Source organism: Mauremys reevesii, linkage group 25 (assembly GCF_016161935.1).
Source record: "Mauremys reevesii isolate NIE-2019 linkage group 25, ASM1616193v1, whole genome shotgun sequence".
Classification (NCBI taxonomy): domain Eukaryota; kingdom Metazoa; phylum Chordata; order Testudines; family Geoemydidae; genus Mauremys; species Mauremys reevesii.
Window position 1 is genome coordinate 7885988 of NC_052647.1, and position 25638 is coordinate 7911625.

The 25638-nt window shown below is 47.6% G+C and overlaps 2 protein-coding genes and 1 long non-coding RNA gene across 5 annotated transcripts in view; 2 read left to right on the forward strand and 1 right to left on the reverse strand.

Moving 5' to 3' along the window:
• LOC120391388 (maestro heat-like repeat-containing protein family member 2A) overlaps positions 1–23134 on the forward strand; it is a 257457-nt gene extending 234323 nt beyond the window's left edge. For all 3 annotated transcript variants that reach the window (XM_039515032.1, XM_039515033.1, XM_039515035.1), the window contains 2 exons: positions 22380–22420; positions 22744–23134. In XM_039515032.1, coding sequence (XP_039370966.1) covers positions 22380–22420; positions 22744–22926 — 224 coding nt within the window. In that variant the 3' untranslated portion in view covers positions 22927–23134. The remainder of the gene's footprint in view (positions 1–22379; positions 22421–22743) is intronic.
• LOC120391375 (adhesion G protein-coupled receptor E3-like) overlaps positions 1–25638 on the reverse strand; it is a 326462-nt gene that overhangs the window by 64590 nt on the left and 236234 nt on the right. The window lies entirely within an intron of this gene.
• On the forward strand, positions 13939–17810 carry LOC120391430. The gene is made up of 3 exons (XR_005591304.1): positions 13939–14028; positions 14562–14705; positions 17666–17810. It is a non-coding gene; the product is annotated as an uncharacterized LOC120391430 (long non-coding RNA).

Consider the following 25638-nt stretch of genomic DNA (forward strand, 5'->3'; position numbering starts at 1 on the left):
ACCAGGAGCAGATTTTCAGGTAAAACCAATACTGGAAAGTGTGGTAAACTGAGAGAGGGACCAAACCAAAATTCAAAGTGATGTTGAGAGAATGAGAAATTCTACACTGGAGCAAATGTAGCCATCTATTGAACTGCTTACATGTATGGGTCCAGATATTGAAATGTATTTAGGTTCCTAAAAGCTACTGATTTCAGTGTGAGTTAGGAGCCTAAATACCTTTGAGGATCTTGTCCATGTAATTACAGCACATACCTGGTCAGCAGCAGATTGTGAGGTATGCTACAGTCACACTGATGTCATAATAGTGCTTGCATAATCTGAACTGGCTATCCTGGCCATGACAGACTGAGAGGCCAACTGCCTACCAGGACAGGAGCTCTTTGGAGAAAGGACTGGAGGAAGTGGTGAAAAAAGACTAAAACATGAATAATCTTGTGAGTGAACAGGAGGTAACTGAGAGAGGTAAGGGTCAGCATTGTATTTTCTAGATCCAGTCTATTCACACACACATTCAGAAAGCCTAGGCATACAGATAGATTAGTTGTAATGTTCTCCATTTGTATGACCAGAACCTCAGCTGCTGTAAACCAGTGTTGCTCTGTTGTCTTCCTTGTAGCTGTGTTGATTTACACCAGTTGAGGACTTGGCCTACAGCCTCTGGACCTGGAAACTTTCCTGAGAATCTGAGGCCTGGTCTACACTAGGACTTTAATTCGAATTTATCAGCGTTAATTCGAACTAATCGCTCAACCGTCCACACCAGGAAGCCATTTAATTCGAACTAGAGGGCTCTTTAGTTCGAATTTGGTACTCCACCCCGGCAGGTGGAGTAACGCTAAATTCGCACTTGCTAGCTCGAATTAGGCTTGGTGTGGATGCTAATCGAACTTAGCAGCTCCGGGAGCTATCCCACAGTGCACCACTCTGTTGACGCTCTGGACAGCAGTCCGAGCTTGGATTCTCTGGCCAGCCACACAGGAAATGACCCGCGAAAATTTGAATTCATTTTCCTGTCTGGGCGGTTTGAATCTGACGTTCTGGTTGCACATCGGGGCGAGCTCCGCAGCACCTGCAACGATGCAGAGCTCTCCAGCAGAGGAGTCCGGGCAATCCCAGAATAGAAAGAGGTCCCCAGCATGGACTGACCGGGAAGTCCAGGATCTGATCGCTGTGTGGGGCGAGGAGTCTGTGCTCTCAGAGCTGCGCTCCAACAAGCGGAACGAAGACCTTCGAGAAGGTCTCTAAAGCCATGAAAGACAAAGGATACAGCCGGGATGCGATGCAGTGCCGCGTGAAAGTGAAGGACCTAAGACAAGGGTATCAAAAGTCAGAGCGGCAAGCGGACGCCCGGAGCCCAGCCCCAGACATGCCGCTTCTACGAGGCACTGCATGCCATTCTAGGTGGGTCTGCCACCAGTGCCCCACCAGTGACGGTGGACTCCGAGGACGGAATAGTGTGCGGACAGTTCCCCTCCCTGTTCGCGATGGGGAAGATGAGGAAGGGTCTTTAGAGGACGGCGCAGGCGACATCGAACCCACTCCCGCTTTCCCTGACAGCCAGGATCTCTTCATCACCCTCACAGAGATCCCCTACCAACCGCCCCGCCCGTTAACCAGGACTCGGAATCAGGGAAGGATCCGGCGGTAAGTGCTACAAACCGGGAAACATTTATTATTGACAGAACCAGGGATTTATATAAAAATAGAAATACTATATAAACATTTTTAAATATGAAACTAAACAAACAGCAGGTCTACACAAACAGCAATGGAGCAATAGTCCTCTGGGGATATTTCAAAAAGCTCTCAGCGAGCAGCTGGAACAGCCTCAGCAAGAGGTTTCTTGCGAGAGGTGCGTTATGGGGTGCTCCGTTGAAGCACCCCCTTCCGCGCCATGCCATCCTCAGGCAGAGGGGACCATCGCCTCACGAGCATGGCAGCGTAGGGTCCTGGTCTGTGCAGGGCTTCTATTAACATCCGCTCTCTGTGTGCGCCTGACACGCCTCAGGGTGATGTCGTTGTGGAAGTGCTGCATCTAATTAGTGGAATTAGTGTACTGTTACTATTGTGCATGGTAGACTTTTACTTTGCATAAGAAAGACCTCGCTTAACAGAGTTTTACTTTGCATAAGAATGACCTCGCTTAACAGAGTTTTACTTTGCATAAGAATGACCCTCGCTTAACAGCCACGTGTTGCAGGCCTCAGAGGAAAACCATACAGGGGTCTTTCGCGCTCACTGGCGGGAGATGCCGCATAACGCTCATCTTTTCTGCTTTGCACATTGCCTCCAGCAGGAGAGCACAGCTAAGCACTATCTGATAAGCAGTCTGTACTGTAAGGCTTACCAGGACTTTGTGCAAGAGGGATGCAGCTGTCTCTCCTCGCTTGTGCGCTATCCAGTGCAATCGCGCCGCCAATGAGAGCGTATTCCGAAATCTCGGACTAGTTCCGAGATCTCCTGAGACTTGGTTCCCTGTTTGGTCTTCTTAACTGAGAATGACTAGACTGTGTTTACTGTTGGCAAACATGTATTTGTTCAAGGAAATCACCTACTTTTTCGCATCACACAGCTTCGGCTCCTTCACGGACTGCCCCGCCATCCCCACGCAGAGGCTGGCTCAGATTAGACGCCAAAGAAAAAGACAAGGGACGACATGTTCCAGGAACTGATGGCCAGCTCCAGAGCGGAGGCGGCAGAGCAGAGACAGTCGAGGGAGAACCTGTGTCAGCAGCATCGCACACACATGGAACGGGAGGATAGGTGGCGGCAGGAAGACCAGCAGGCGACTCAAACGCTGCTTGGTCTCATGAGGGAGCAAACGGACACGCTCCGGCGCCTTGTAGATGTTCTGCAAGACCACAGGCAGGAGGAGAGAGCCCCTGCAGTGCATCTGCAACCGCTCCAACGCCAAGAAGTCCTGTCCCCTCACCCAAAGTGACAAGAAGGAGGCGGTAGGGGCCGTGAGAACTGTCACTGCACCGCAGCAGAGCGCTAATGTACAAGACACCTCTCGCGCTGTAAATTTGTAGAAGTTCTTCCCTTACAGGATCACCCAGTCCCAAATCCAAGTTTCAACCCCCCACTGTGTATAACATTATTAAAAGCGGTTTGCTGTTACTCTCTGTTTCCGCACGTTTCGTGTCAGAAGACTTTGTGGGGATTGTTAATTACAGTGCATAGCCCACATTACCAGGGTACAGACTTGGGGGCAGGGTCAACTGCAGGGCACACACAGACTGCAGTCACTAGGCACCAGGGACAGTGTGTGTGGTGTATGCTGCCCCGGGTCTTTCCTTGATGTGTAGGGTCCTGGTGCCTGACATCCCCGAATGTAAAGGCAGGCTTCCCTTCACATGCATTTGGACCGTAGTCACGATCCTCCCCGGTGCCCCGAGCCCCAAAAAGAGACCTCATCCAGGGGCAGATACTCACCCTTCCCCCACACCCTTCACCCCTTCCAACGCCCAAACCCACAGCCGTCATGGTAACCCCTATCCAAGGACGGCACCCCTCGCCCCTTCCTGCAAACCCACCCATCAGTGCACACCTTAACCAGCACAGAATGCTTCCATGTTTCAACGAAGAAACAGAAATGCAAAGTCAACGAAAGATTTATTATTAATTACTAAAACATGTCCTTAGTTTTAAAACGTCCTTGGGAAGTGGGGAAAACTTGGTTTATGATCAGGCTCTCTTAAAATCAAGTGGACAGTCACAGGTTACCCTGCTCTGCGAGGAAACTCGCTTTCAAAGCCTCCCTGATGCATATCGCCCGCTGGGATATTCTCTCAGCACGGGTGTCTGGCTGATCATAAACAGCAGCCAGGCGATTTGCCTCAACCTCCCAAGCGGCCAAAAGGTCTCGCCCTTGCTCTCACAGAGATTGTGGAGCACACAGCAAGCAGCAATAACTACGGGATATTCTTCTCGCTGATGTCCGAGCGAGTCAGTAAGGTCCGCCATCTCCCCTTGAGACGTCCGAAAGCACACTCCACCACCATTCTGCACTTGCTCAGCCGGTAGTTGAAGAGTTCCTTTTCAGTGTCCAAGGCGCCTGTATAGGGCTTCATGAGCCAGGGCATTAGCGGGTAGGCCGGGTCCCCGAGGATCACTGTAGGCATCTGCACATCCCCAACCGTTATTTTGTGGTCCGGGAAGAAAGTGCCTGCCTGGAGGCGTCTAAACAGACCAGAGTTCCTGAACACACGCGCGTCATGAACCTTGCCCGCCCACCCGACGTTGATGTTGGTAAAACGTCCCCTATGGTCCACCACAGCTTGCAGCACCATTGAAAAGTAGCCCTTTCGGTTAATGTACTCGCTGGCCTGGTGGGCTGGTGCCAGGATAGGGATGTGAGTCCCATCTATAGCCCCACCGCAGTTTGGGAATCCCATCGCGCGAAGCCATCTATGATGACCTGGACATTTCCGACAGTCACTACCTTTGAGAGCAGTTGCTCAACGATTGCGTGGGCTACTTGAATGACAGCAATCCCCACGGTAGATTTGCCCACGCCAAAGTGGTTCGCTACTGACCGGTAGCTGTCTGGCGTGGCAAGTTTCCAGAGGGCTATGGCCACTCGCTTCTGCACAGTCAGGGCTGCTCGCATCCTTGTGTCCTGGCGCCTCAGGGCAGGGGACAGCAAGTCACACAGTTCAAGGAAAGTGTCCTTACGCATCCTGAAGTTTCGCAGCCACTCTGTGTCATCCCAGACCTGCAGCACTATGCGGTCCCACCAGTCTGTGCTTGTTTCCGGGCCCAGAATCGCCGTTCCACACCATGAACTTGACCCATTGCCACCATGATCTCCACTGCCCGGCGTACCCTGCTTTGTGAGAGGTCTGCGCCACTCTCCTCACCGTGCTGCCGGAGCCTCCTCGCCCGGTTTCTCAGCATCTGACTGTGGAAGAGGTGGACGATAACGCGGCGAGGAGTTGACAACGGCCATAAGTGCAGCGATGATCGCAGCGGCTCCATGCTCGCAGTGCTGTGGCGTCCGCGCTGTAACCGACCAGACAAGGGCGCGAACAGATTTCCCGCCGGCGCTTTCAAGGAAGAGAGGGAGGGCGGGATTGACGGTTCAATGACGACACATTTTTCCCCCCAGCATGCATTGGGGGGAAATCCCACAATTCCAATGGGCAGCGGGGAGTGCGGGAACTGTGGGATAGCTTCCCACAGTGCACCGCTTCCAAAGTCGAAGCTGGCCCCGTGAATGTGGACTCAGAAGTTCGAATTTGTGTATTTAGTATGGATACACAAATTCGACTTATTAAGGTCGAATCCACAAATTCGACTTAAGTAGATTCGAAATAGTCCTGTAGTGTAGACAAGCCCTGAGTTTCTATTGAATGTTATGGGGGAGGTCTGACTAAGCAAAACTCTTAAAGCATGTGCTTAACTTTAGGTCTCTTTGTTGGCTTAGAGTTAAGCATGTGATTAGGATGCTGAATCAGGGTGTAGGTGCCTTAATATGGATTTAGGTGCTTAAGTTTAGGCACCCAGTTTTGAAAATTTGGGCCATAAATTATTATTCTGTATGCTATCAAACCTCATCCATTGATAGTAAAGAGGGAAAGGAAGATTATTTTACATGGGGATCTACTTGAAAGGAGCAAATTTTCTTCATTATGATTTCCTCCCAAACACACTGGGTCCTTCAGCACACAAACCTGGTCATCAGGCGGAAGGAAGAGGATTTACATGATTCCCAGGTCGTCTTCTCCTCACAGTGTTTGGGCACCTGCAGAATCTTTACTGGATAGGGAATTAAAGAAGCCAGCACCAATTCTACTATCAGTGGTAACCAGCCAAATCCTTTTATTAAATTTCAGGTGTTTATAATGAGGTTGTTTCCTCCTGGCACACATGGATGACCAAGATAAGGACAGAATTGCCCTCAGGATTGCCTCTATAGCTAAGACCAAGCTGGCTAGTGTTGTGAGAGTTCTGCTGGAGAAACTGCAACAGGATAAGGTAGGGCAGTTTCATGAAATTAAATCTGCTTTCCATGTGTCCACACCAAATTCTGCCTGACTTCCTGGGAATGCATGGGGGTAATTCAGTATAGAACTTGGCCTGGTGCACCAGCAGCATAATCTGTATTCACCCTTCTATCCTCCATCATGCAAAATGCTGTTATTACAGATCAGGCTGATATAATGCTCTATAAAAAGAGCATTGTCCGTTTTCACACAGTGGAGTACATGGGTTGTATATAGTAAAAGTACACTATAGGACCTGCAGTAATCTCTTCCAATAATACTTTGCCCTTCTTTAGCATCTTCATCCAAAAATCTCAAAGCACTTACCTAACACTAGTGAATTAAGACTCACAGCACCCTTGTGAGAATGGTAAGCATGATCCCCATTTACAGATGATTTGTGTCACAGGGAATTCAGTTACTTGCTCAACACCACTTAGCAAGTTAGTAAAAGAATGTGAATAAAACCCAAGTGAACTGACTCCCTGCTCTTATTCCTAACCAACACTCATGTCATCATAAGAAAGATTATTGAGATTATAGCACTGAAGGGACCTTATCTATATATTTTCCGGGGGGGCGGATTCTGCAACAAAAAAATAAAAATGATGCACAGTATTTTAACATTTCTGCAAATATACAATATAATTGCACCAGTTCAAATTATTTATTTCAAAATCCCTGTCAGCAAGTATGTCTGTATTAATAGACAACAAAAAGGATTGAGGAAATCTTTTTTGACAAATAGATTCCTTACTATGCATATTAATACAGAACTCTGAGTAACAATTCACTTCAACTCACTACAGAGCCATATTTCTTGCACCCCTCATGGCTTGGTGGAGTCAGGGGTAATGGAGGAGCTGAGGGAGAGGGAGGTGAATTGCTGGGAAGGAGCCTGGGTGTGAACTTGGAGGGTTGCTGGGTATGGATGGGAAAGGTATGGAACAGTTTTTTTGGGAGGGGCGGGGAGGAATTGTTAGGGAGCTCTCCCCATGCAGACCCTGGCTGACTCCTAACCTCTCCCATTCAGTAAGGCATCTGCCCCTGTCTCCATGTGTTCCTGCACCCTCATGGGTCCTTGCACCCCTTGTCCACATGTGTTCCTCCACCCCCACTCAGATACCCACTCCCCCCATCCCAATGTGGCTCTATGCCCCACCCAACCATTCCCTGTCCCTGTGTAGCTCTGCACCTCCTCCCCCATCACTATGTGGTTCTGAACCTCCCTCCCCCCTGTAACACTGGGTCTCCACTCCCATTCAGCCCCTGCCCCAGTCTGTCCTCCCCCACTAGCCCTTATGAGCAGAACCGAACTGCTTGTCTTGGCCTCCTAGTACTTTAATTATTTGAATTACTTGATTAATGATGAATCTTTTGGTTTTAAAGAATAAAATTATTGCCTATTCCAGAGCTACTTGTATTACATAGTGCTTATGTATTCATAAATTATCAGTGACAATTTTCAATTAAACAAATCCTCCTGACATTTAAAAATGAATGGAAGGAGCTTCTCCCCAGTGGAGCTGTGTGTTCTGATTGCAGTTTGCAGAAGCCTCCTTTTCAAGCAGCACCAATGGAATGTTTAGCCAATCGAGAGATCTGATTGGCTCTGAACATTCCAAAGGGCTTTATGACCTTGGCATGCAGGTCACCTAGATATAGAGACTCCCAGGAGACAGAGATGGTAAAGATCTATTGGATCATCCAGTCCATGTCCCTGTGAATGCAGAACCATTCCAAATGGCCATTTCCCACTGGTTTGGCCAAACTAATTTTAAAAGCCCCTAATGACTGAACTTCCGCTATTTTCCTAGGAAGACTATGTCATAACCTTATAGACCCGTCTCACAGGTGAGGCATTTTTCCTGTTATTAAAGTCTAAATTGTATGTCTTTTTTTAGTTTAATCCCATTACTCCTACTTTTACCTAAATGCAGTGATGAGCTGCCAAAATATTAACAACCGGTTCCCTCCTCCTCACCTCATGAGGGGGTCGTGCCCCACCCCTGGGGTCATGCCCCATCCAACCCCCCATGTTCCTTGACACCCCCCTGGGACCCCTGACCCATCCCTGTCCTCTGACTGCCCCTTGCAGCCCCATCCAATCTCTTCTCTTATTCTTGATGGCCCCCTGGGACCCCTGCCCCATTCAACTACCCCTTCTCTCTGTCCCTGACTGCCCCTGCCACCTCATCCAACCCCTGCTCCTTCCTGACTGCCCCCCGGGACCCTTGTCCCCATTCAATCCCCCTGTTCTCTGCCCTCTGACCATCCTGACCCCCCCACAACACACCGAACACTGCCTGCCTGCCCCCTTACCACACTGCCTGGGTCCGGGTCCGCTCTGCCGGGACCTCGACCAGTGCCGTAGGGCCCGACTCCCCGGGCCGGAGCCGCTCGGCCGGCACCGGGGCCGGAGCCGTGGGGCCCGACTCCCCGGGCCAGGCCGGAGCCGCTGGCCGGCACCGGGGCCGGAGCCGCGGGGCCCGACTTGCCGGGCCGGAGCCGCTCGGCCGGGCTGGGCCAGAGCCGCCAGCCGGCCGGGCCGCTGGGCCTGACCGCCGGGCTGGGCCGCTGGCGCCGGGCCGGGCTGGGACAGCAGGCCGGGCCGGGCTGCTCGGCCGGCGCCGCTCGGCCAGCACCGCAGGGCCCGACTCCCCAGCCTGGGCCGGGCCGGAGCCACTCGGCCGGCACCGGGGCCGGAGCCCTGGGGCCCGACTCCCCGGGCCGGGCCGGAGCCGCTCGGCCGGCGCCGGGGCCGCGGGCTGGGGCCGCTCCCGGGCGGGGCTGCTCGGCCAGGGCCGGGGCAGCCGGGGCCGCTCCGGCCGGGGCTGGGGAGGCCGGGGCCGCGGGGCCCGACTTCCCGGGCCGGAGCTGCGGGTCCCCAGCTGGGCCGGGTCCGAGCCGCTCTGCCAGGACCAGCCCCAACCGGTGGTGCTTGGCTGGGGCGCTCGGCCAGGGCCAGGGGGAGCCGGACTGGGCCATGCACACACCGTCCCCCCCCGCGCCCAGCTTACGTGCCTGCTGCATTTTTCAGGCTTCCCGCGAACATTTGATTCGCGGGAAGCAGGGGAAGGGGAGGAGAAGGAGGGTGGAGCATTCAGGGGAGAGGGTGAGGTGAGTTGGGGTCGGGCCGGGTGGACAGCTGCCCTAGCCTTTGTTAAATTTAAAAGCTTTTTAGAACCGTTTGTCCTGGAACAACCGGTTCTAAAAAGGCTTCTAAATTTTACAACCGGTTCTCGGGAACCGGTGCGAACCAGATGGAGCTCATCACTGCCTAAAAAATTCCTCTTCCTCCTTGATGTTCACAGGCTACATATAGTTGTATGGTATTATCATGTCTCCCTCATAGTTCTCCTTTTGCCACATCTGCCTTTGGCAGTTCTTTCATTCTGTCTTCAGAAGTAGAGGTCTGCTCAGGCCCAGTTTTGAAGCCCAACCTGAACTGGCCCCAAGCCCACTCACCTCACCTTGAGAGGGTTGAATCATTTTCCATCCTGGTCCCAACCCTTCCCCCCAAACCAGATATTGCCACTGCATCCTGCTCATGGAGCCGGCGCAGCGGCAACGATGTGCATCGATGGCTTCATCCTCTGACACTGCCCCCTGTTGTGCTGATCCCATGAGCTAAAGGAGGAGAGCCGACCTGACCTGAGCCCAAGAGCCAGTTGTTTTTTCATCCAACCTGACCCTGATGCCTGTAGTCAGGTCCCATAGGATTTGGGTCAGGTTGCAGGGCTCTATTCAGAAGTCAGTTCTGCCACCCCCCTGCATTCTTTTTTTGCTCTCCCATGAATTACTTCCAGTTTGTTGCTCTCTCTGGGAATGTGGTGCTAGAAAATGCAATAATCCAGATGCAGTCACACCTTAGATGAACAGAGAGGAACTGTCATCTTCCTGCTTTGTGCCATGATCCCTGTGTGAAAAGACCGAACCCACATGGCTCTTTGTGGTAGCTGTCACCCCTTGCATATACACGTTGACTTGGTTTTTCACTGTCACCCCCAGGGCACTTGTTGCTTCCCACTTTTCTCCCTCCCATTATGTCAGTTACATCCTTTCCAGATGTGCTAGTTTGCAGTTTTCTGAAAGGAATCTTGTTCTCTGCTCAGGTTTTTAATTTCTCTGTGTCCCTCTTTATTTTTTTTCTGTCCCAGCTGATACTAAACTCCCCCATATTTAGTATCATCTGTGAATTTCTACACTGAAGGGCCTCATAAAAGACACCTTTAACTGTGTGACTGTCCATGTAGATCTAACTGCTGAGCTAATTTCCCCTATCAGCTGTTGAGGACTTACTGCAGGAGTTGGGTATTTTGTAATTACACATTTACCAATTCTGTCTGGAGTGGCTAGAGCAAGGGCAAGGGGCTCCTTTTTATTGTTTGTTTTCAATAAATGAAACTCGAGAAGGGGGCAGTGAAGGAGGCTTCTTCTGGCTTTTTTCTCTGCAGGAAGATTAAAATATGTCAATTGTTCGGCTGCTTCTGAAGTGCTGCTAATATGGTGATTATGGAGGGCATGGCATGTTTTACACCAATTAAGTCAATGGAGTAGTTGTGTGAGCATGCTGGCTGAGGAGTCAGTGTGGCCTAGGGGATAGGACTCTGGATAATGACTCAGGAGATATGGATTCTCTTCCTGGCCACAGACCTGCTCTGTTATGATAAGACTTGGGCTAATAATTTCATGTTTGGATTGGAAGCTCTTTAGGGCAGGGGCTTATTTGTCAAATTACTGTGTGGTCATCAAGAAAAACTTTTCCGAATTTTTTTTTTCTCTTTTCTGGTTTGTCCCCAGCAAAACAGAGTAGCCATTTACTATATCCTGCAGGGGGTGTTACAGCAGGACACCGGGGGCCTAGAGATAAGGCTAGTGAAAAACATTGTAAGCCTAGCCTCAGACCAGATGAGAGAGACTCAGGTAAGTTAGTTCTCCTGAGCTACTAATCAAAGGATCCAAAGCTTTAACTAATTAAAACTCTCTTTTTGGGGGGGGGTAAACTATATACTGAAATGAAAATGTATTCTTCTGTTAGAGGCCCACACCTTCCTCCAGACCAAAGCCCAGGTCCTAGACAGCACTTGTGCACATGCATAAGATGGGAAAACTCACATGTGAAAGTTACACATGTGCTTAAGTACTTTGTAGGATCAGGACCCGAGACACATGATCTCAGACACAGAGACAGGCCTGTGGTTTCTTAATGAGCACGTCTTTCCCAAAGTCTACTAGGGATTTCATTTTTGATACTGATGTTATGTGGGAGGCGCTCTGATACTATAGGGATAAGTGGCAGTATAAAGCTCTAAGACAGACAGACAGAATCTGAGCTATCTCCAAAAGCAGCAGCATTGGATTTAGAATCTAGTTTGGCAGCAGGAAAACCCAAGGAAAAATCTCTCTTCTTCCAAAGGAAGTCAGCCTCCTTTTGGGGGACAGTTTATTCCAGGAAAGCTCTCTGAATATCTTGAAGCTGTCTGTGTCTCACTACCTCCTCAGGGCAGGGCAGGGCAGGGCAGGGCAAAATATCACGTGACTAAAGTGACCAGTCATCCACCCACAAGGAGCTAATAATGAATAGTCTAACTAAGCAGCTTGCAAGCAACTCGAAGGCTGAAAATTGTTTAGCCAAACGACTCAATGAATATTTATGACTAATGACTGTATCCGCAGAAAGTTGGGTGAGTTCATTCGGAACTTATGCACAGAAATAAGATCTTGACTCATATAAACAACTCTGGCTAGTGCAACCGGCTTCAGTTACTTCAGTCTTTCTCTTTTTTTTTGTTTTGTTTTGTTTTTTTTGTAGGAAGCAACAACTGAAGTAAAAGTGGCAGCTAGCAACACGTTAGTGACTCTGGCAAGCTGCTATTTTGATCATGTCATGTATGAGCTGCACTGTCATCTGAAACCACCGAAGCTGCCTGAAGAGTTTATTTTAGTTACGCTGGCCAACCTGTCATCAGCCTATGGTATGGTAACTTCCATCTTTTGTTTCAAAGTTATCGTCTTTCATTTAAGGACAGGGGATTACTCTCTCTACCTAAAAATGTTGCAGCTAAACAGAGCTCTGCTTGAGTGTGTGCGTGCGTGTGTGGAGAGACAAAGGATTCACTGCTCTTGCTAGTTCTGGCTTCCAGATCATGAGCTGTCCAGACGGCAGTGGAAGCTCTAACTTCTGCCCCAACTGAAGTTCCTTAAGGATGGGAATGAGTGGAAGATCAGGTCTAGTGGAGCTCTTCTCCACCCCACTTCCCATCCGGCCCCAGTGCTCTCTCCTTATGCTGGGAGTGAGTTGAGCATCGGGCACAGCTGTGCACTGGTGCAGGATTCCTCTCTTCAGGGTGAATCCCCCACTGGCTTTCAATGGCTCCTTTAAAGCCAGTCTGCTCTGCTTACGCAGCGCAAAATGACCCAGGAGCCCATAGTATCCTGCCCCTCAGTGTTTCTAAGTGTGTTCTAAGAAGGCAGAGAGCAGCCGATTATCTATCTTCCTTCTCTTCTGCAGCCCGTAAGTGTATCCCTTTTGTGAGAGTGACCCTGAACACCATGTTCTCCATGCTGGAGTTCGTCAAGGACGGCAGGCTGAGACAAGCATTTTGCGGTGGTAAGTGCCAGCAGGTGCCCCAAATGGATATTTAGGGAGTCTTGGTACAGATTGGAGTGACTGACCAAGTTTGCAAACATGCCCTGAACTGTGCTCCCTGCCCTGGATTGCACCAGGTGGTGCGTTCCTTGGCTCCCGCAGCACTCAGTGAAGTTGAGAGTGCTCTGTACTTTGCAGGAGGCACTGAGCATTTGTAAGTTCAAGCCCTTTATGACTCATGGATATAATTTAAAATAAACAGACACAAAGGCTGAAGCTGCCCATCTGCCGGCAGTCTCCTGGGGGAGGAGGTGAAGGGAACAGATTTCAATACTGTACATTTAAAAATCCCATTTCCCACTCCTTCACCCATTCTCTCCTCTTAGTTTCTTTATCATCATCTCCTTTCACCCTCTTTCTCTGTCTTCTCTTCCTCTCCACTTCTCTCTTCCTTTGCTTTTCAGGTGATGCTCAGTAAGGGGTTAATCCTGTGCCTTTGAGGTAAATGGGAATTTTGCCATCGACTTCATAGACAACAGGATTGGGCCCTAATTCTTCTTAGCAAGGACACTAGATACACCTACCTTTAGGGCAAAGTGCTCCCCACTACCTTCAAATCCCAGTAAAGCCAATGGCAGTTAGGGGCACTGAACATCTTTCAGACAAACTGTAACTCGAGATAAAATCATCCAGTGTTAGAGTTAAATAAACAATAACTGCAGAGGACACGAGTCGTTCAGAGGAGAGCTTGCTGAAATATTTTGATTTTTAATTATATTTTCCATAATTTTTCCCCCAAATTTGATGAAAAACAAATGTGAAAAATGTCAGTGACAAGTCTGATCAGGAAGTGTGCATCCAGTGTTTCTGAGTATCTAAAGAGGTGGCTGGATTTTTGATTTTTTAAAAATATAAATTATTTTTAAACTTTTAAATTTTGAAATAAAAAATCACCATCAGTAAAGATTTGTAATTTAATTTAAACTGTTTTTTTCAAGCAGCTCTAATTAAGAGGTAACAAGGAAGGGAGAAAAAATTGTCTTCAGATGCTGGTAATTGAAAAAAGATTGAGAGATCTGCAAATTAAAAAGCCTTTTGAGAAACAAGACACGGAATGGGGGGAAGAGAAATAGCTCAAAATTGATGTTGGATTTCAGCGTCTAGTCCTGAACAGAGCAGTAGCTGCCATGGAATTGTAGTAAACTTTTGGCCTGGGTGTCTTCATGGATAAAGCAACTTCTCCTCGTTACTAATGTGTCCTTTTCACATTGCCTGTCTTCTCTCCGTCCATGCAGTTCTGGAACAATGGTCAAGGGCAGTACGTCTCTTTTTGGCTAACTGGGAAAAGTGCTCATTCCCAAAGTGGGCCAATTGCGACTCTGCAATCATTTTCTTCCCGTCTACACTCATGTGACCAGCAACTGGCTGACCTGTGAGGAGCCGGAGGTGAGAATTGCTGGTTCTCTAAACCTTTAGCAGAAATTGTAACGTTAAATTCTATGTGTCTGACACTCATTGTGATGATGGCATTTAGTGGTAGGTCCTTTTGGATGGAACAGAGTGTCATGTAAAACATCTAAAACCCAAACATTTATAATGTCACCACATCATGGAAATTCTGTCAGTACACGCAGTGTACATGGATTCTAGTTTTATGCACCTAACGTGCAGATAAACATGGGATAGTGGCTTAAATTAATTCCTCCATTCAGCCCCAGTGGAGTTCCAGCAGGGATGAGTTGGCCTAGAATGCATACTAATCTGGGGAATATTTTACCTGGTATAGTTGTGAGGTGCATTAGGATATAATCCTGAAACCAACCCTACGAGTCCCGGTTCTTTACCAGGAAATATTGAGATAGGCCCATTCCTAGAGTGGAACAAGGGAAGTTGCAGGCATTGGAAGTAGAAAAGGTGTGCCCATTGGATGATACTGAATGAATTAGTAGGAACATAAATTCTGTGTCTCATCTATGCAGCTCAAGCAGGCTATCATCAAAGCCCTTGGTCCCATGATGAGCCTCCTGCTACACAAAGAGGAGTATCAAGATCAGATATTTGAACACCTCTCATGGCTCCTTGAGCAATATAATGAAAACACTGATGTTTTTCACGTCACCAAGGTGAGGTACCACTCCTTAAGGTAACTGTCTATGTGTGTGCATGTATGAACTGCACAAGGAATTTGCTGCCAGTGGGGTTTCCTGGTTGAGACAGTGACTTGTTAGAAAATAAATATGCACACGAGTTCTGGGTTTATACACATGGTGAGCCAGGCAAGAAGATTTGTAGGTAAATGCCTCTTATGAAAAGCATCCTCTGTTTCCTGGGGAGGATGATAAGGAAATAAAAAACAAAACACCTGCCCCCCTCCCCAACAAGATCCTCCCTCATGATTTCCCAGTACATCCTGTCAACTCTGTCTCTCTTTTAGTTCATAAGCTCCTCAGAGCATGGTCTGCCATATGTTGTCTCTGGTCAGTACCAAGCCAATGGTCAATGGCTGAAAATTAATACTAAGGAGGCTTGAGGGTGATTGCTTTGGATTATGGAACTAGATGGATCTAAAAGCATTGCCTGTCTATTTCACCTCCCGTTCTATGCAGTGTTGTTGTAGCCATGTTGGTCCCAACAGCGCCAAGGTGGGTGAGATAATCTAATTAAAGATATTGTCTCACTCCCCTTCTCTCTCTATTTCATCTACCCTGAGTACCACATGAGCAAGAATTAACGGGCCATATTCTGTCTTCAGTGCGGCTACACTGTTGTAAATGAACTCACGAGACAGCTATAACTTCTTGGTAGTGATATTTACTCACCATCTCTGTTGGTTGAAGCTTTCTGGTACAGTATGTGGTCACTTTTGGGGTTGAAATACCCATGATTTGGAGGGAACCAACGCATGATGGACTTGTTTGATAGCATCAGAGCACTACAGAACTGCTTCAATATAGTAAAATCTGTAGATGGCATCAGAGACATTCTGGAAGCTTGAAGCAGCAAAGGAGAATTCGATTGTCACCTTTTTATCAATAACCTGGCAGAGGACATAAAAACATCTCTGATAAAGTTGGGAGATGAGATAAAAATTGGGAAGTGGTAAAAATGGCGAGGACAGATTCACAGAGATCTAGATCACTTGGTAAACTGGGTGCAAACAAAGGTGCATTTAAATATGGCTGAATGTAAATGTGAGCATCTAGGCACAAAGAATTTAGGCCATACATACATGATGGGGGATGCTGTCCTGGGAAGCAGTGACTCTGAAAAAGATTGTTCATCATGATCACCACAATCAGCTGAACATGAGCTCATGCTGTGGCCAAAAAAGCTGAAAAGCATAAAAAGGGGAATCTCTAGGAGGAGTACAGTGGTTATTTTACCTCTAAATCTGGCACTTGTGTGACTACTGTTGGAATACGGTGTCCAGTTCTAGTGCCCACAACTCAAAAAGGGTGTTGATAAATTGGAGAGGAGATTGAGAGAAGAGCCACAGTGATTAATGGATTAGAAAACATGCCTTACAGTGGTAGAATCAAGGAACTCAATCTATTTAGTTTAACAAACAGAAAGTAAAAGGGTGTGTGATTGGGTTTAGCTACCCAACATTGGTTCAACACGGGATAATCATAGTTTATGGGTTAAGGAGGCCATGGCCCTCATCTCTGCTGGGCATGCTTCAGCTGGAACCAGGATATTAAAGAGAGCCACTCAGCTCAGTCTGGGATGGCTGCCGAAGAGAGCAGAGGTGCATTCAGGAGCAGTGCCAGGGTTTTTGGCACCCTAGGCGCAGGGCCGGCTCTACCCATTTTGCCGCCGGTCCCGCGGCTCCGTGGACCTCCGTGGACCTGCCGCAGGCGTGCCTGCGGATGCTCCACGAGAGCCGCTGGACCAGCGGACCCTCCACAGGCACATCTGCAGGAGGTCCACCGGAACCACCTGCCGCCCTCCAGGCAAAATGCCGCCCCCCCCCCCCAAATCCTGGCGCCCTAGGCGACTGCCTAGCTCGCCTAAATGGAAGCGCCGGCCCTGGGTGCATTGGAGGCTCCTGCAGAGAGACTGCCAGTGCTCCAGGATTCAGAGATCAGCCAGACTGTGGCGGCAACCGACCCCAACCGCCCAATGCCAGAGATGGAGGAGAGACCACAGAATTCCTGAGTGGAAAGTATCCTAGGTAGACTAAGCATTGATCCAGTTGAGGCACTGGGCTTTGACTTGGTGTGTTTTGGAAGGATCCCCGCTGATTTGGTGGCAGATACCCCTGCGGCAAGACAGGGCCCTGGCCTGGGACCTGTGGAATACGTAGGACCCAGTGGAGAAGGGCTGGCCACTAGGCAACCCTTCCCTCCTGCAAAAGGTGGTTCTAATGACTCTGGCCACTAGGCCGCATTGCTCTGCTGCCAAGGGTGGTTCCATTGACTTTGGCCACTAGGCCGCACTGCTATACCTAGAAGGGGAGCCCTACAGACTCAGGCTGTTTGGCCGTGGAACCTCACTGAAGGTCTGCTGCGCTGATCCCAACCATTAGGCTATGCTGCCATAGGAGTCAGGACTGCTGCGGTGGCTAAGAAGATTAGGCCAGCTGGGCCGCCCGAGATCTACTTCATTTCCTCCACAACCTGGTACCACACTGACGGGGTGGACCTATCCTGTGACAGGTGACTTCATGACAGTCTATAATATCTTACATGAGGGAGTCATGTTTTATAATGGGCTCTTCAGTCTAGCAGAGAAAGGGGTAACTTGATCCAGTGGCTAGAAACTGAAGCAAGACACATTCAGACTGGAAATGTGGTGTCCATTTTTAATGGTGAGATAATTAACCATTACAACCATTTACCAAGGGCCGAGGCAGATTCTCCCTCACTGACAGTTTTTAAATAGAGATTGGGATGTTTTTCTAAAAGCTCTGCTCTGGGAATTATTCTGGGCAAGGTCTGTGGCCTGTGTTATACCGGAGGTCAGACTAGATGATGGCAATAATCCGTTTCGGCCTTGGAATCCATGAATCCCCTGAATCTGCTTCAGTCACTACATATTGCTCCTGTGTGTGCCACCATCTGACTTTCACCCTCTGTTGCAGAGTCTGAGCCAGCTCTTGGAGGTCTCTGGTGAATATAAGATCCCTCTCCCTGACGGGAAGTTTCAAGCCATCTGCAGTGCTCTGCATAACCAGGTGAGGGGTGGTTTTGCTTGGATCCCTTGAGCTTAGGCACAGCAGATCTGAAGCATATTAACAATCCAAATCTGGGGACTGCCTCATGCCTTACTGATTTCTGCAGGCTCAAGAGTAAGCAGGTAGTGGTCTCACTTTCTTGGCTAATATCCAGCTCAGTTTGTAAAGCAATTTTACCATAAGCCGTTTATCAGGGGGAGTCAGAGTTGTACAGTAAACACTGTGGCTGTGTCTTGATTCGATGAGCTCTGCCGTTCAAAACATTCTAGCTTCTCTCATCTAATGTATTGGACATTGTGTTTGATTCTTGCTGTGCATTCAGTACCATCCACCTGGGGTTCAGACCTCTAGTTGGACAAGTAGGAAGTGGAAGCTTAGAAATTAATTGAATGTTTTCTTTTCAATTGCTTCTGATTAGTTTTAATTTGACCATTTCCCTTCTTCCCACAGATCTGTTCTCAAGCTAGGCCGCTCAGCATGGAAAATTACACAGAGCTGGTCCATTGTATAGTTCAACTAGGTAAGGAGAAGAGACTCTTGAGTTATACAGTAGTTTCCTTGTAACTTCCTTACTTTTGTAAGGTCTGGTAACAATAAGAGTTCTGTCATCAGTGAGGACATGATTTCTTCCCTTGCAGCCCGTTCTTCTCCGGAGGATCTGATAGCATTTCTGAACTCGCAGCTGAAGATTAAGAATGAGGCTGTTCGTGTGACCTCTTTGAAGCTGCTCAGAGCTATTGTTGATGCTGACTGTAAGTAACACAGGAGCAACTGTGCCAGCTGCCCTCTTGGCCGACATGCTGAGGGTTGAGTTGGGGACGTCCAGGGCAGGGCCGGCTTTAGGAAGTGCGGGGCCTGACTTGTGGGGCTTGTACTCACCGGGCGGTGCCCTGAGACTTCGGCTGCACTTCGGCGGTGGGTCCTTCACTCGCTCTGAGTCTTCTGTGGAACTTCAGCAGTGGGTCCTTCACGTGCTGCCGAAGACCCGAGCGAGTGAAGGACCCGCCACTGAAGTGCCGAAGACCCATAGCGCTGCTGGGTGAGTAAAAATTTAAAAGGCCACTGGGCGCGGGGTCCTGTTATGTGCGGGGCCCTGTCAGGCACGGGGCCCGATTCAGGAGAATCAGGGGAATCGGCCTAAAGCCAGTCCTGATCCAAAGCTAAAAGCATGAGCTACTATAGATTGAGCTAAAGAACCAAGGCTTTGTAGGCCCGGCAGGGCTGTAACAGACTCATCACCTCTGCAAATGGGGCACAGAATCTCTATAACACACAGTCACCAGTGGTCTGGATATCCACTAAGGGGCAAAATGCTGCCCTAAGTTACCCCCCTATGGCCACACAGAAATCAACAGGTTCAACTAAGTGCTGAATATAGCCCAAGATATTTTTCAACTTCAGATACAGAAGTTGACTTGGGGCTAATGCACATTAACAATAATCAAAAATAAAATAATACCCCTGACTCGATAATCGTCAGTATTAGACACTATAGACTAGATTCTGAGTTCTGTTATACTGTGTAAACACAGATTGACCTCAGTCTATCTAATTCTTTTATACTATTTCCATCATGGCAGCATGATGGCACTATTTATAGAACTGGAATTACTTTAGATTTACACTAGTGTAACTGAGACCAGAGTCTGGTCCTATGTTTTCCCCATTGATTGTGTGTATAAGAGAAGCTTGGGACTATTCTTAAATAGGGCCTTTTGATATCCAGGATTCATTCCAATGTGGAAAGTGAGTGTGTGGAACAAAGAAATACTGTACACCTCTCCTTATCTTTCAGTGCCCGAGACAAGACCGAAAAAGTGTCTGATTGTGAAGGCAGTGAAATCCACTTTCAGTGATCAGAATGCTACGGTAAGATTGTGTGTGGAGCAGTGAAATATTTCAAATTTTTTTTTCAATGATATGGGATGAATGGACATCTGGGTGGAGCTTTCATTCAGATCCAGAGGAGATCCTGCAGACTAGAGAAGGCATGTCATTCTCCTGCCTGTGTTTAAATGGATCCATGTTTATAAGCCAAGGAGATCAAATCAAAAGCATAAGGACTCTCATATCCTATCTCCTATCTCAGGCAGAAGGGATAACAATAACTCATGTGTGTCATCTCTACCCTTGCAGGTGAGGAAGGCAGTTCTTCATTTCATCCAGAGGCTGCTCAGCTTACAAAGTGTGGAGAACTGTGCAGCTTGGGATATGGTAGCACATGTTTTCACGGAGTTCAGTGTGTCCACCAGCAAACTGGTAAGGAGACTTCTTAACACTTAAGACTCGGTCCTACCATTCTTGCATGCTGACTGCTCCCCTTGCCTTCAGTGGGAGTTTTGACTCAAGGACAACTGAACTGAAGGATTAGAGCCAGAATCTGATCAGTTATATTGGTGTAAAGTCAAGGTAACTCCACTGACTTTAGTGGCGTTACTCTGGATTTATACTAGTGTAACAGATCAGACTCTCACACTGGGTATTTACATCTAACAGAGTCATCTAGGTTCCTCAACCCTCTGATGAGTCATTGAAAATTCTGAAAACACCATTTTTCAGTGAAATGTTCTTGTACAAGGAAGCACATCTCTTTGTTTTCAATAGACTCTCCAGAGAACATAATGATGCCCAATTCTGTGGCTGTTGAAGCAAACATAAACTATCAGCAAAACACCGAGGTTATGCAGGTTGCATCACAGACTGTCAAGAGCCTGGAAAAGCTTGCTGCATATTTCCCTCACTACATGCTCTAATCTACATGTACTAGTTTAAAAATATCTTCAATCCGTATTTCTATCCATGGACACAGCCAGGGGCTCCAGACACTTTGTGCTCCATGAGTGGATCCATGATCTGTATTAACATAAACAGTTCAACTTTACAGTAAGTTGTTGAAGATCTTAGCTCTGCCTGGCCCCTTTTCTACAAAGTTGGAGTTTGTGGCAATACTCTCCTAGGGCCTTTTTTCCACACACACACGCACACACACCCCCATCTTAAGGAAGGCTGCTTTTTCTTCTCGGGCCAGTTTTGCTCTCCTTTACACTGAAATCAGTAAAGTCAATCAATATTTAGTCCGGTGTAAGTAAGAGCAGAATTAGGCCCGTTGATAGAATCACACTCACTACACCCAGAATGACCAAGCTGGTTGGGGCATCAGAACAAACAGAGTGGACCCCCCTGGTTCTGCATATTGATTTCCACGGGGCGGAGTCTGAATGTTTTTCCTCAGAGATAAAAAGATGAAACAGTTTTTCAAATTTAAAGAAAATTAACTCTGTTGGGGAAACTCTTTTTTGTGTTCAGTGAATCATTCCCTTCACTTTAGGGTTTTCCTAAGCCTGGGATCTGACCCACCAGTTCGGAGTTTCCATTATTCTCTTCCCTTCAGATGGCTGTGCACTTCCAGTGCAATATAAAAGCAGGCATAGGTCAATGTTCAAGATGGCTTTGTAAGAGAAGGACACTGATTCTCTAGCCAGTGTCTTGCTACTAGCTAATAAGTTCTATAGAGCTGTCTCACAGCAGGGTACAACACTTCTCACCCAGGCTATTCCGGAAGAAAACACGATCCAAACCCTGTGCACTGACATCCTGCAATGTCTGGACACCTCGGTCACTGGAATGACCCAAGTAAGTGACCTGTTGCTACTGCTTCTTGAAATAGGGACGTTCTTCCTTACCTTCCTTGTACCTCCCCACAAGGAAGCTTTTTGCTCAGTCAGCATAATGGAGGAACAGCATGTCAGATTCATGTCAGGGATGTGACCCCTTCATCATGGAGTAAGTGGTTCACATTAGAGAAAAGATAGAAAGCAACTGAACTGGAAGGAATCATGTTGCAGAGATCTTCTCTTCATTCTTTCCACTGTCTGAGTGCAACTGCCCCTTAGGTCCCCCAGGGTCTAAGCTGAACAAGCTACATGAGAGGGAGGGATTCCGACAGCAGGATATTGGAGGTGGGGGAATGGAAATAGCTGCGTACTGAACAGTCTCTCTCTTCTCTGCAGGTGTTATGGCCAAGGCTTCTCGAATATGTGGTGCCAGCTCAATACACTGGTACTTTGAAGCCTCTCTGCAGATGCCTTAGGGAGCTGGCTGAGAAAAAGCAGCAGGAAGGAGAAGAAGCTGCTTGCCTCAACTACAGTGGACCAGGTTTATAACAGAAACTCTTTCATTTATGCTCTCCAGGCACACTACGCAATGAACAGGTTCAGGCTGCTCCAGTTCTCTCATCTGCAATGAGAAGGCTAAAATGAGGGATGGTCTTGTGATTACAACATGGCCATGGGAGGGAGCTAGGAAATGTGGGTTCTGTTCCCAGCTTGCCACCAAAATTCTGATGTGACCTTGGGGAAATCACTTGATCTTTCTCTCTCAGCTTCCCCACTTGTGAAATGAAGGAGTAATTAATGGCAACCTCATAGAGGTGCTGTGAGGCGGAATTCATTCATGTCTGTAAAGCATTTTGAGAAGCTCAGACTGAAAGCACTATGGAAATGCAAATTATGATCAGCTGCATTCAACATTGGTGGGCACGTTGGAAACGGCTAGGTGAATAACATCAGCAGGACTCTCTGAAAGTCTGGCAGAATTCATGATATTCTCTTTCTTTCCCTAGTGAAACTCCCTACACCCCAGGGGCTGCTGGCACGACTCCTGGTGAGTAGACCATGAGAACAGGTTTTCTGTGGAATGTGAAGTGGGACAGTTAACTATAAAAATGGGTTTTCTAGCTAGATGCTTGTAGACAGGCTGAGGAATGTGTATGATTGGATCTCTCTATCTCTGCCCTCTCCTGAGACACACTGTTCTGCATCTTCATACTAGCTAGAATGCTTTCTTCTTCAGGAAGACACTGCAGTAGAATCAACAACTCTATTGTATGGTCTCCACAATGAGAGAGTCTGAACTATTCCCTCCTTCAGGAACACACTGGTATTGTGCTGACCAAACTGAGCCTGTTCTTTCTCTCTCACTGACAGGTAGTGGCCTCGTCCCCTTATGCAGGAGAAGGACACGGATGTGCTGCCTTGAAGTTACTACAGGCCCTGCACCAAAATATCCATGTAGCAGTGGGTGAGATGTGGGTAGTAAAGATCCCATCTCTGCTGCAGTACATTGAAGGTAAAGTGCTAGTTAGGAGGAGTGCTGTCTATGGAGAATAGAAGGGAAGCCAGAAAATGCAGCTTCGTATCGACACGTGTTGTGCCGTTCCTGTTGCAGTATGTGGGAACAGTGGGGAATTGGAATTGGGCTTCTAGGCCCTCACTTTTCCTTCATCTGGATAACTGTGAACCACTGGGGTAAATCTAGAGTTAAACCACTGAAGCCAATTCAATCCGGGCAGAATCAGGCCAGGAAGGTTTCAGCTGAATGGAAATTTTACAGCAGTTCCCCCCACACCTTTGCTAGGTTAATGTTTGGGAAGGTGAATTATGCATGAAGCTGGAGGTTAGTGAAATATTTTGGGGTTCCATATATAGTCTGATTTTGCAAACTGAATGTTTCTGAAAATTAAACCCCATGTTTACTTTCAAGGGTGATTCAATTAAAAAACCCAGAGTTTTCCTTTCTGTAAGGAAACCTGAGCCATAAAAGCTAGGTTGGCCAAGTGGGTGCCCATGTAGACTCTAGGTATTGTGGGCCTAATAATGTCTTTCAGCAATTTTACAGTGGTATGAATCTATTGACCTCCTCAGTCAGTGTAGGCTGCATCTACACTATGGGGTAATGCCAGCAGAGCGCCAATGCCATGGCTGTGCCATTGTAGTCTCTGTGGAGTATGACAGACCCTACGTGGAGCCCAAACCCGATATGTTTCTGGTGAAGGTCGGACCCCACAATGTTCAAGTGGGTTTGATAGTCAAAAAAAGATTTTAAAAATGAGCTGTATCTTCCCTAGTTGTTGTTGCTGTACAGAGTCCCCAGTACTGCCTTGTGCCGACATTAAAGAAGGGTAGGTTAGAGCTGGACATTCAGAAACAGGGCCAGATTCTCAGCTGATGTAAATCAGTATCATTCCATTGACTTCAGTGAAGCTACACCGATTTACATCAAGTTAGGATCAAGTCCAGAATCTCTTATTATGCAGGAAAAGTTTGTATTCACATTAAACCCAGTCTTCTGATGTGCTGAACAGTTTTCTGAGATGCTAAGTACCCTCAGCTCCCATTAAAGTCAAAAGGAATTGGGAGTGCTCAGCATCTCACTCCTGGTGGGTTGACTGACCCTGAATAAAAATGCCAGCAGGGTACATAACATGATACTTTCTGTTGGTCCAGCAAAGAACGTTGGCATAGGTCCCATATAGCCTTGAAAGCCCAGGTATGTTACAGCTTGGCAGAGCAGGGGTTTTCGAAGGACTGATTGCAAAGGAGATTCCTGGGACGACTCTTCTTGCTAACCTAGCTGACATTATTGTTTTGCCTCCTGCTTCATAGGAAACACAGAGAATTCCCTGGACCACGCGCGGTGGGAGCACATGCTGCTTCAGGTACAAGATGGTTTTCAGCTGTATTGTCACAGCCCTCCCTTCCCCCTCCAAATGTATCAGCTGGGGAAAATATTAATGATAAACTATTCATTATAAGCAGAGCTGGTCAAACCATTTCATTTTGTTCAGTGAAAACTGGCCTTTTTTATTTTCATGGGACATTTTCAATTTTTTTTTTCACAAAACAAAACAACCCAACCGGAAAATGTTCAGTTTTTTGTAACTGAAGTTGGTTTTTTGGGGTTTTTTTTTCATTTACTTTCCTGTTTGTCTCCTTCCCTCTGCCCTCCCTCCCCCTTCTCCCCCGGCTTTTTCAGTCACAAAGTGGAAGAGAGGAGGAAAGGCCTGGGGATGAGGGATAAAGAGAAGGAAAGGGGGAAAACAAAGAATGAATAATGGTCATTTTTTATTTTGAAAAGCAAAATATTTTTGTTTCTTTCACTTTTCATGTGTGTGTTGAAAAATCAAGAAAACAAAAAAATCCCACTTATTTTGTGAAATGGACTTACCATTGTTCAACCAGCGCTAGTTATAAATAACTCTGCGTTACCACTGGGAACAACACACAACATAACCAGAAAACCAGCATGCTCATGGTGCTAATGCACCACTGGGGGACATTGAAAGGATTCTTTTTTTCTCTTTGCCACTCAAAGGAAAATTTGCTGTGAGAAACCCCAAAAGGAAAAGAGACAAGACAGGGTTTGGTGACTGTATCTCAGGGAGAAGCCTTTCTGCTCAGAAAGAGCTCTTTGCAGCCTCGTGTAAATCCAGACAAGGAACACTTTGATGGCGAGTGCTGAAAATGAAAGGAAGGGACCTAGTGACAAATACGCCCCAGAAGGTTTGCAGTTCCATTTGGGGTTGGATTACACTCTAGAGTTCCCCATTCCAGATCCAGCCTCCTTTGAAATTCTTTGGGCTAAAAAATCAACTAAGATTAGGTTTTCTTGTGAGGTTTCTGAGATTTCCTGGCTGCTGTTCAAAATTCGGGCCTGAAACAGCAAAGTGCTGAGAGTTACTAACCTCTGGCTGACTTCAATGGGAGTTGAGGGTGTGACCCTGGGTCCTTTGGGTGCGCACTGACTTAGGCCACAGGATTGGGGAGGGATAGCTCAGTGGTTTGAGCACTGGCCTGCTAAACATAGGGTTGTGAGTTTAATCCTTGAGGGGGCCACTTAGGGGTCTGGGGCAAAAATTGGTCCTGCTAGTGAAGGCAGGGGGCTGGACTCAGTGACCTTTCAAGGTCCCTTCCAGTTCTAGGAGATTGGTGTATCTCCAATTATAACCTTTTATTCCCAGGATTCCCTGGATCTGATCTCTATATAATCAAAGGGTGTCATGTAAAGCCTTTACTGGATACCTGTGCCACACGGCTCATCAT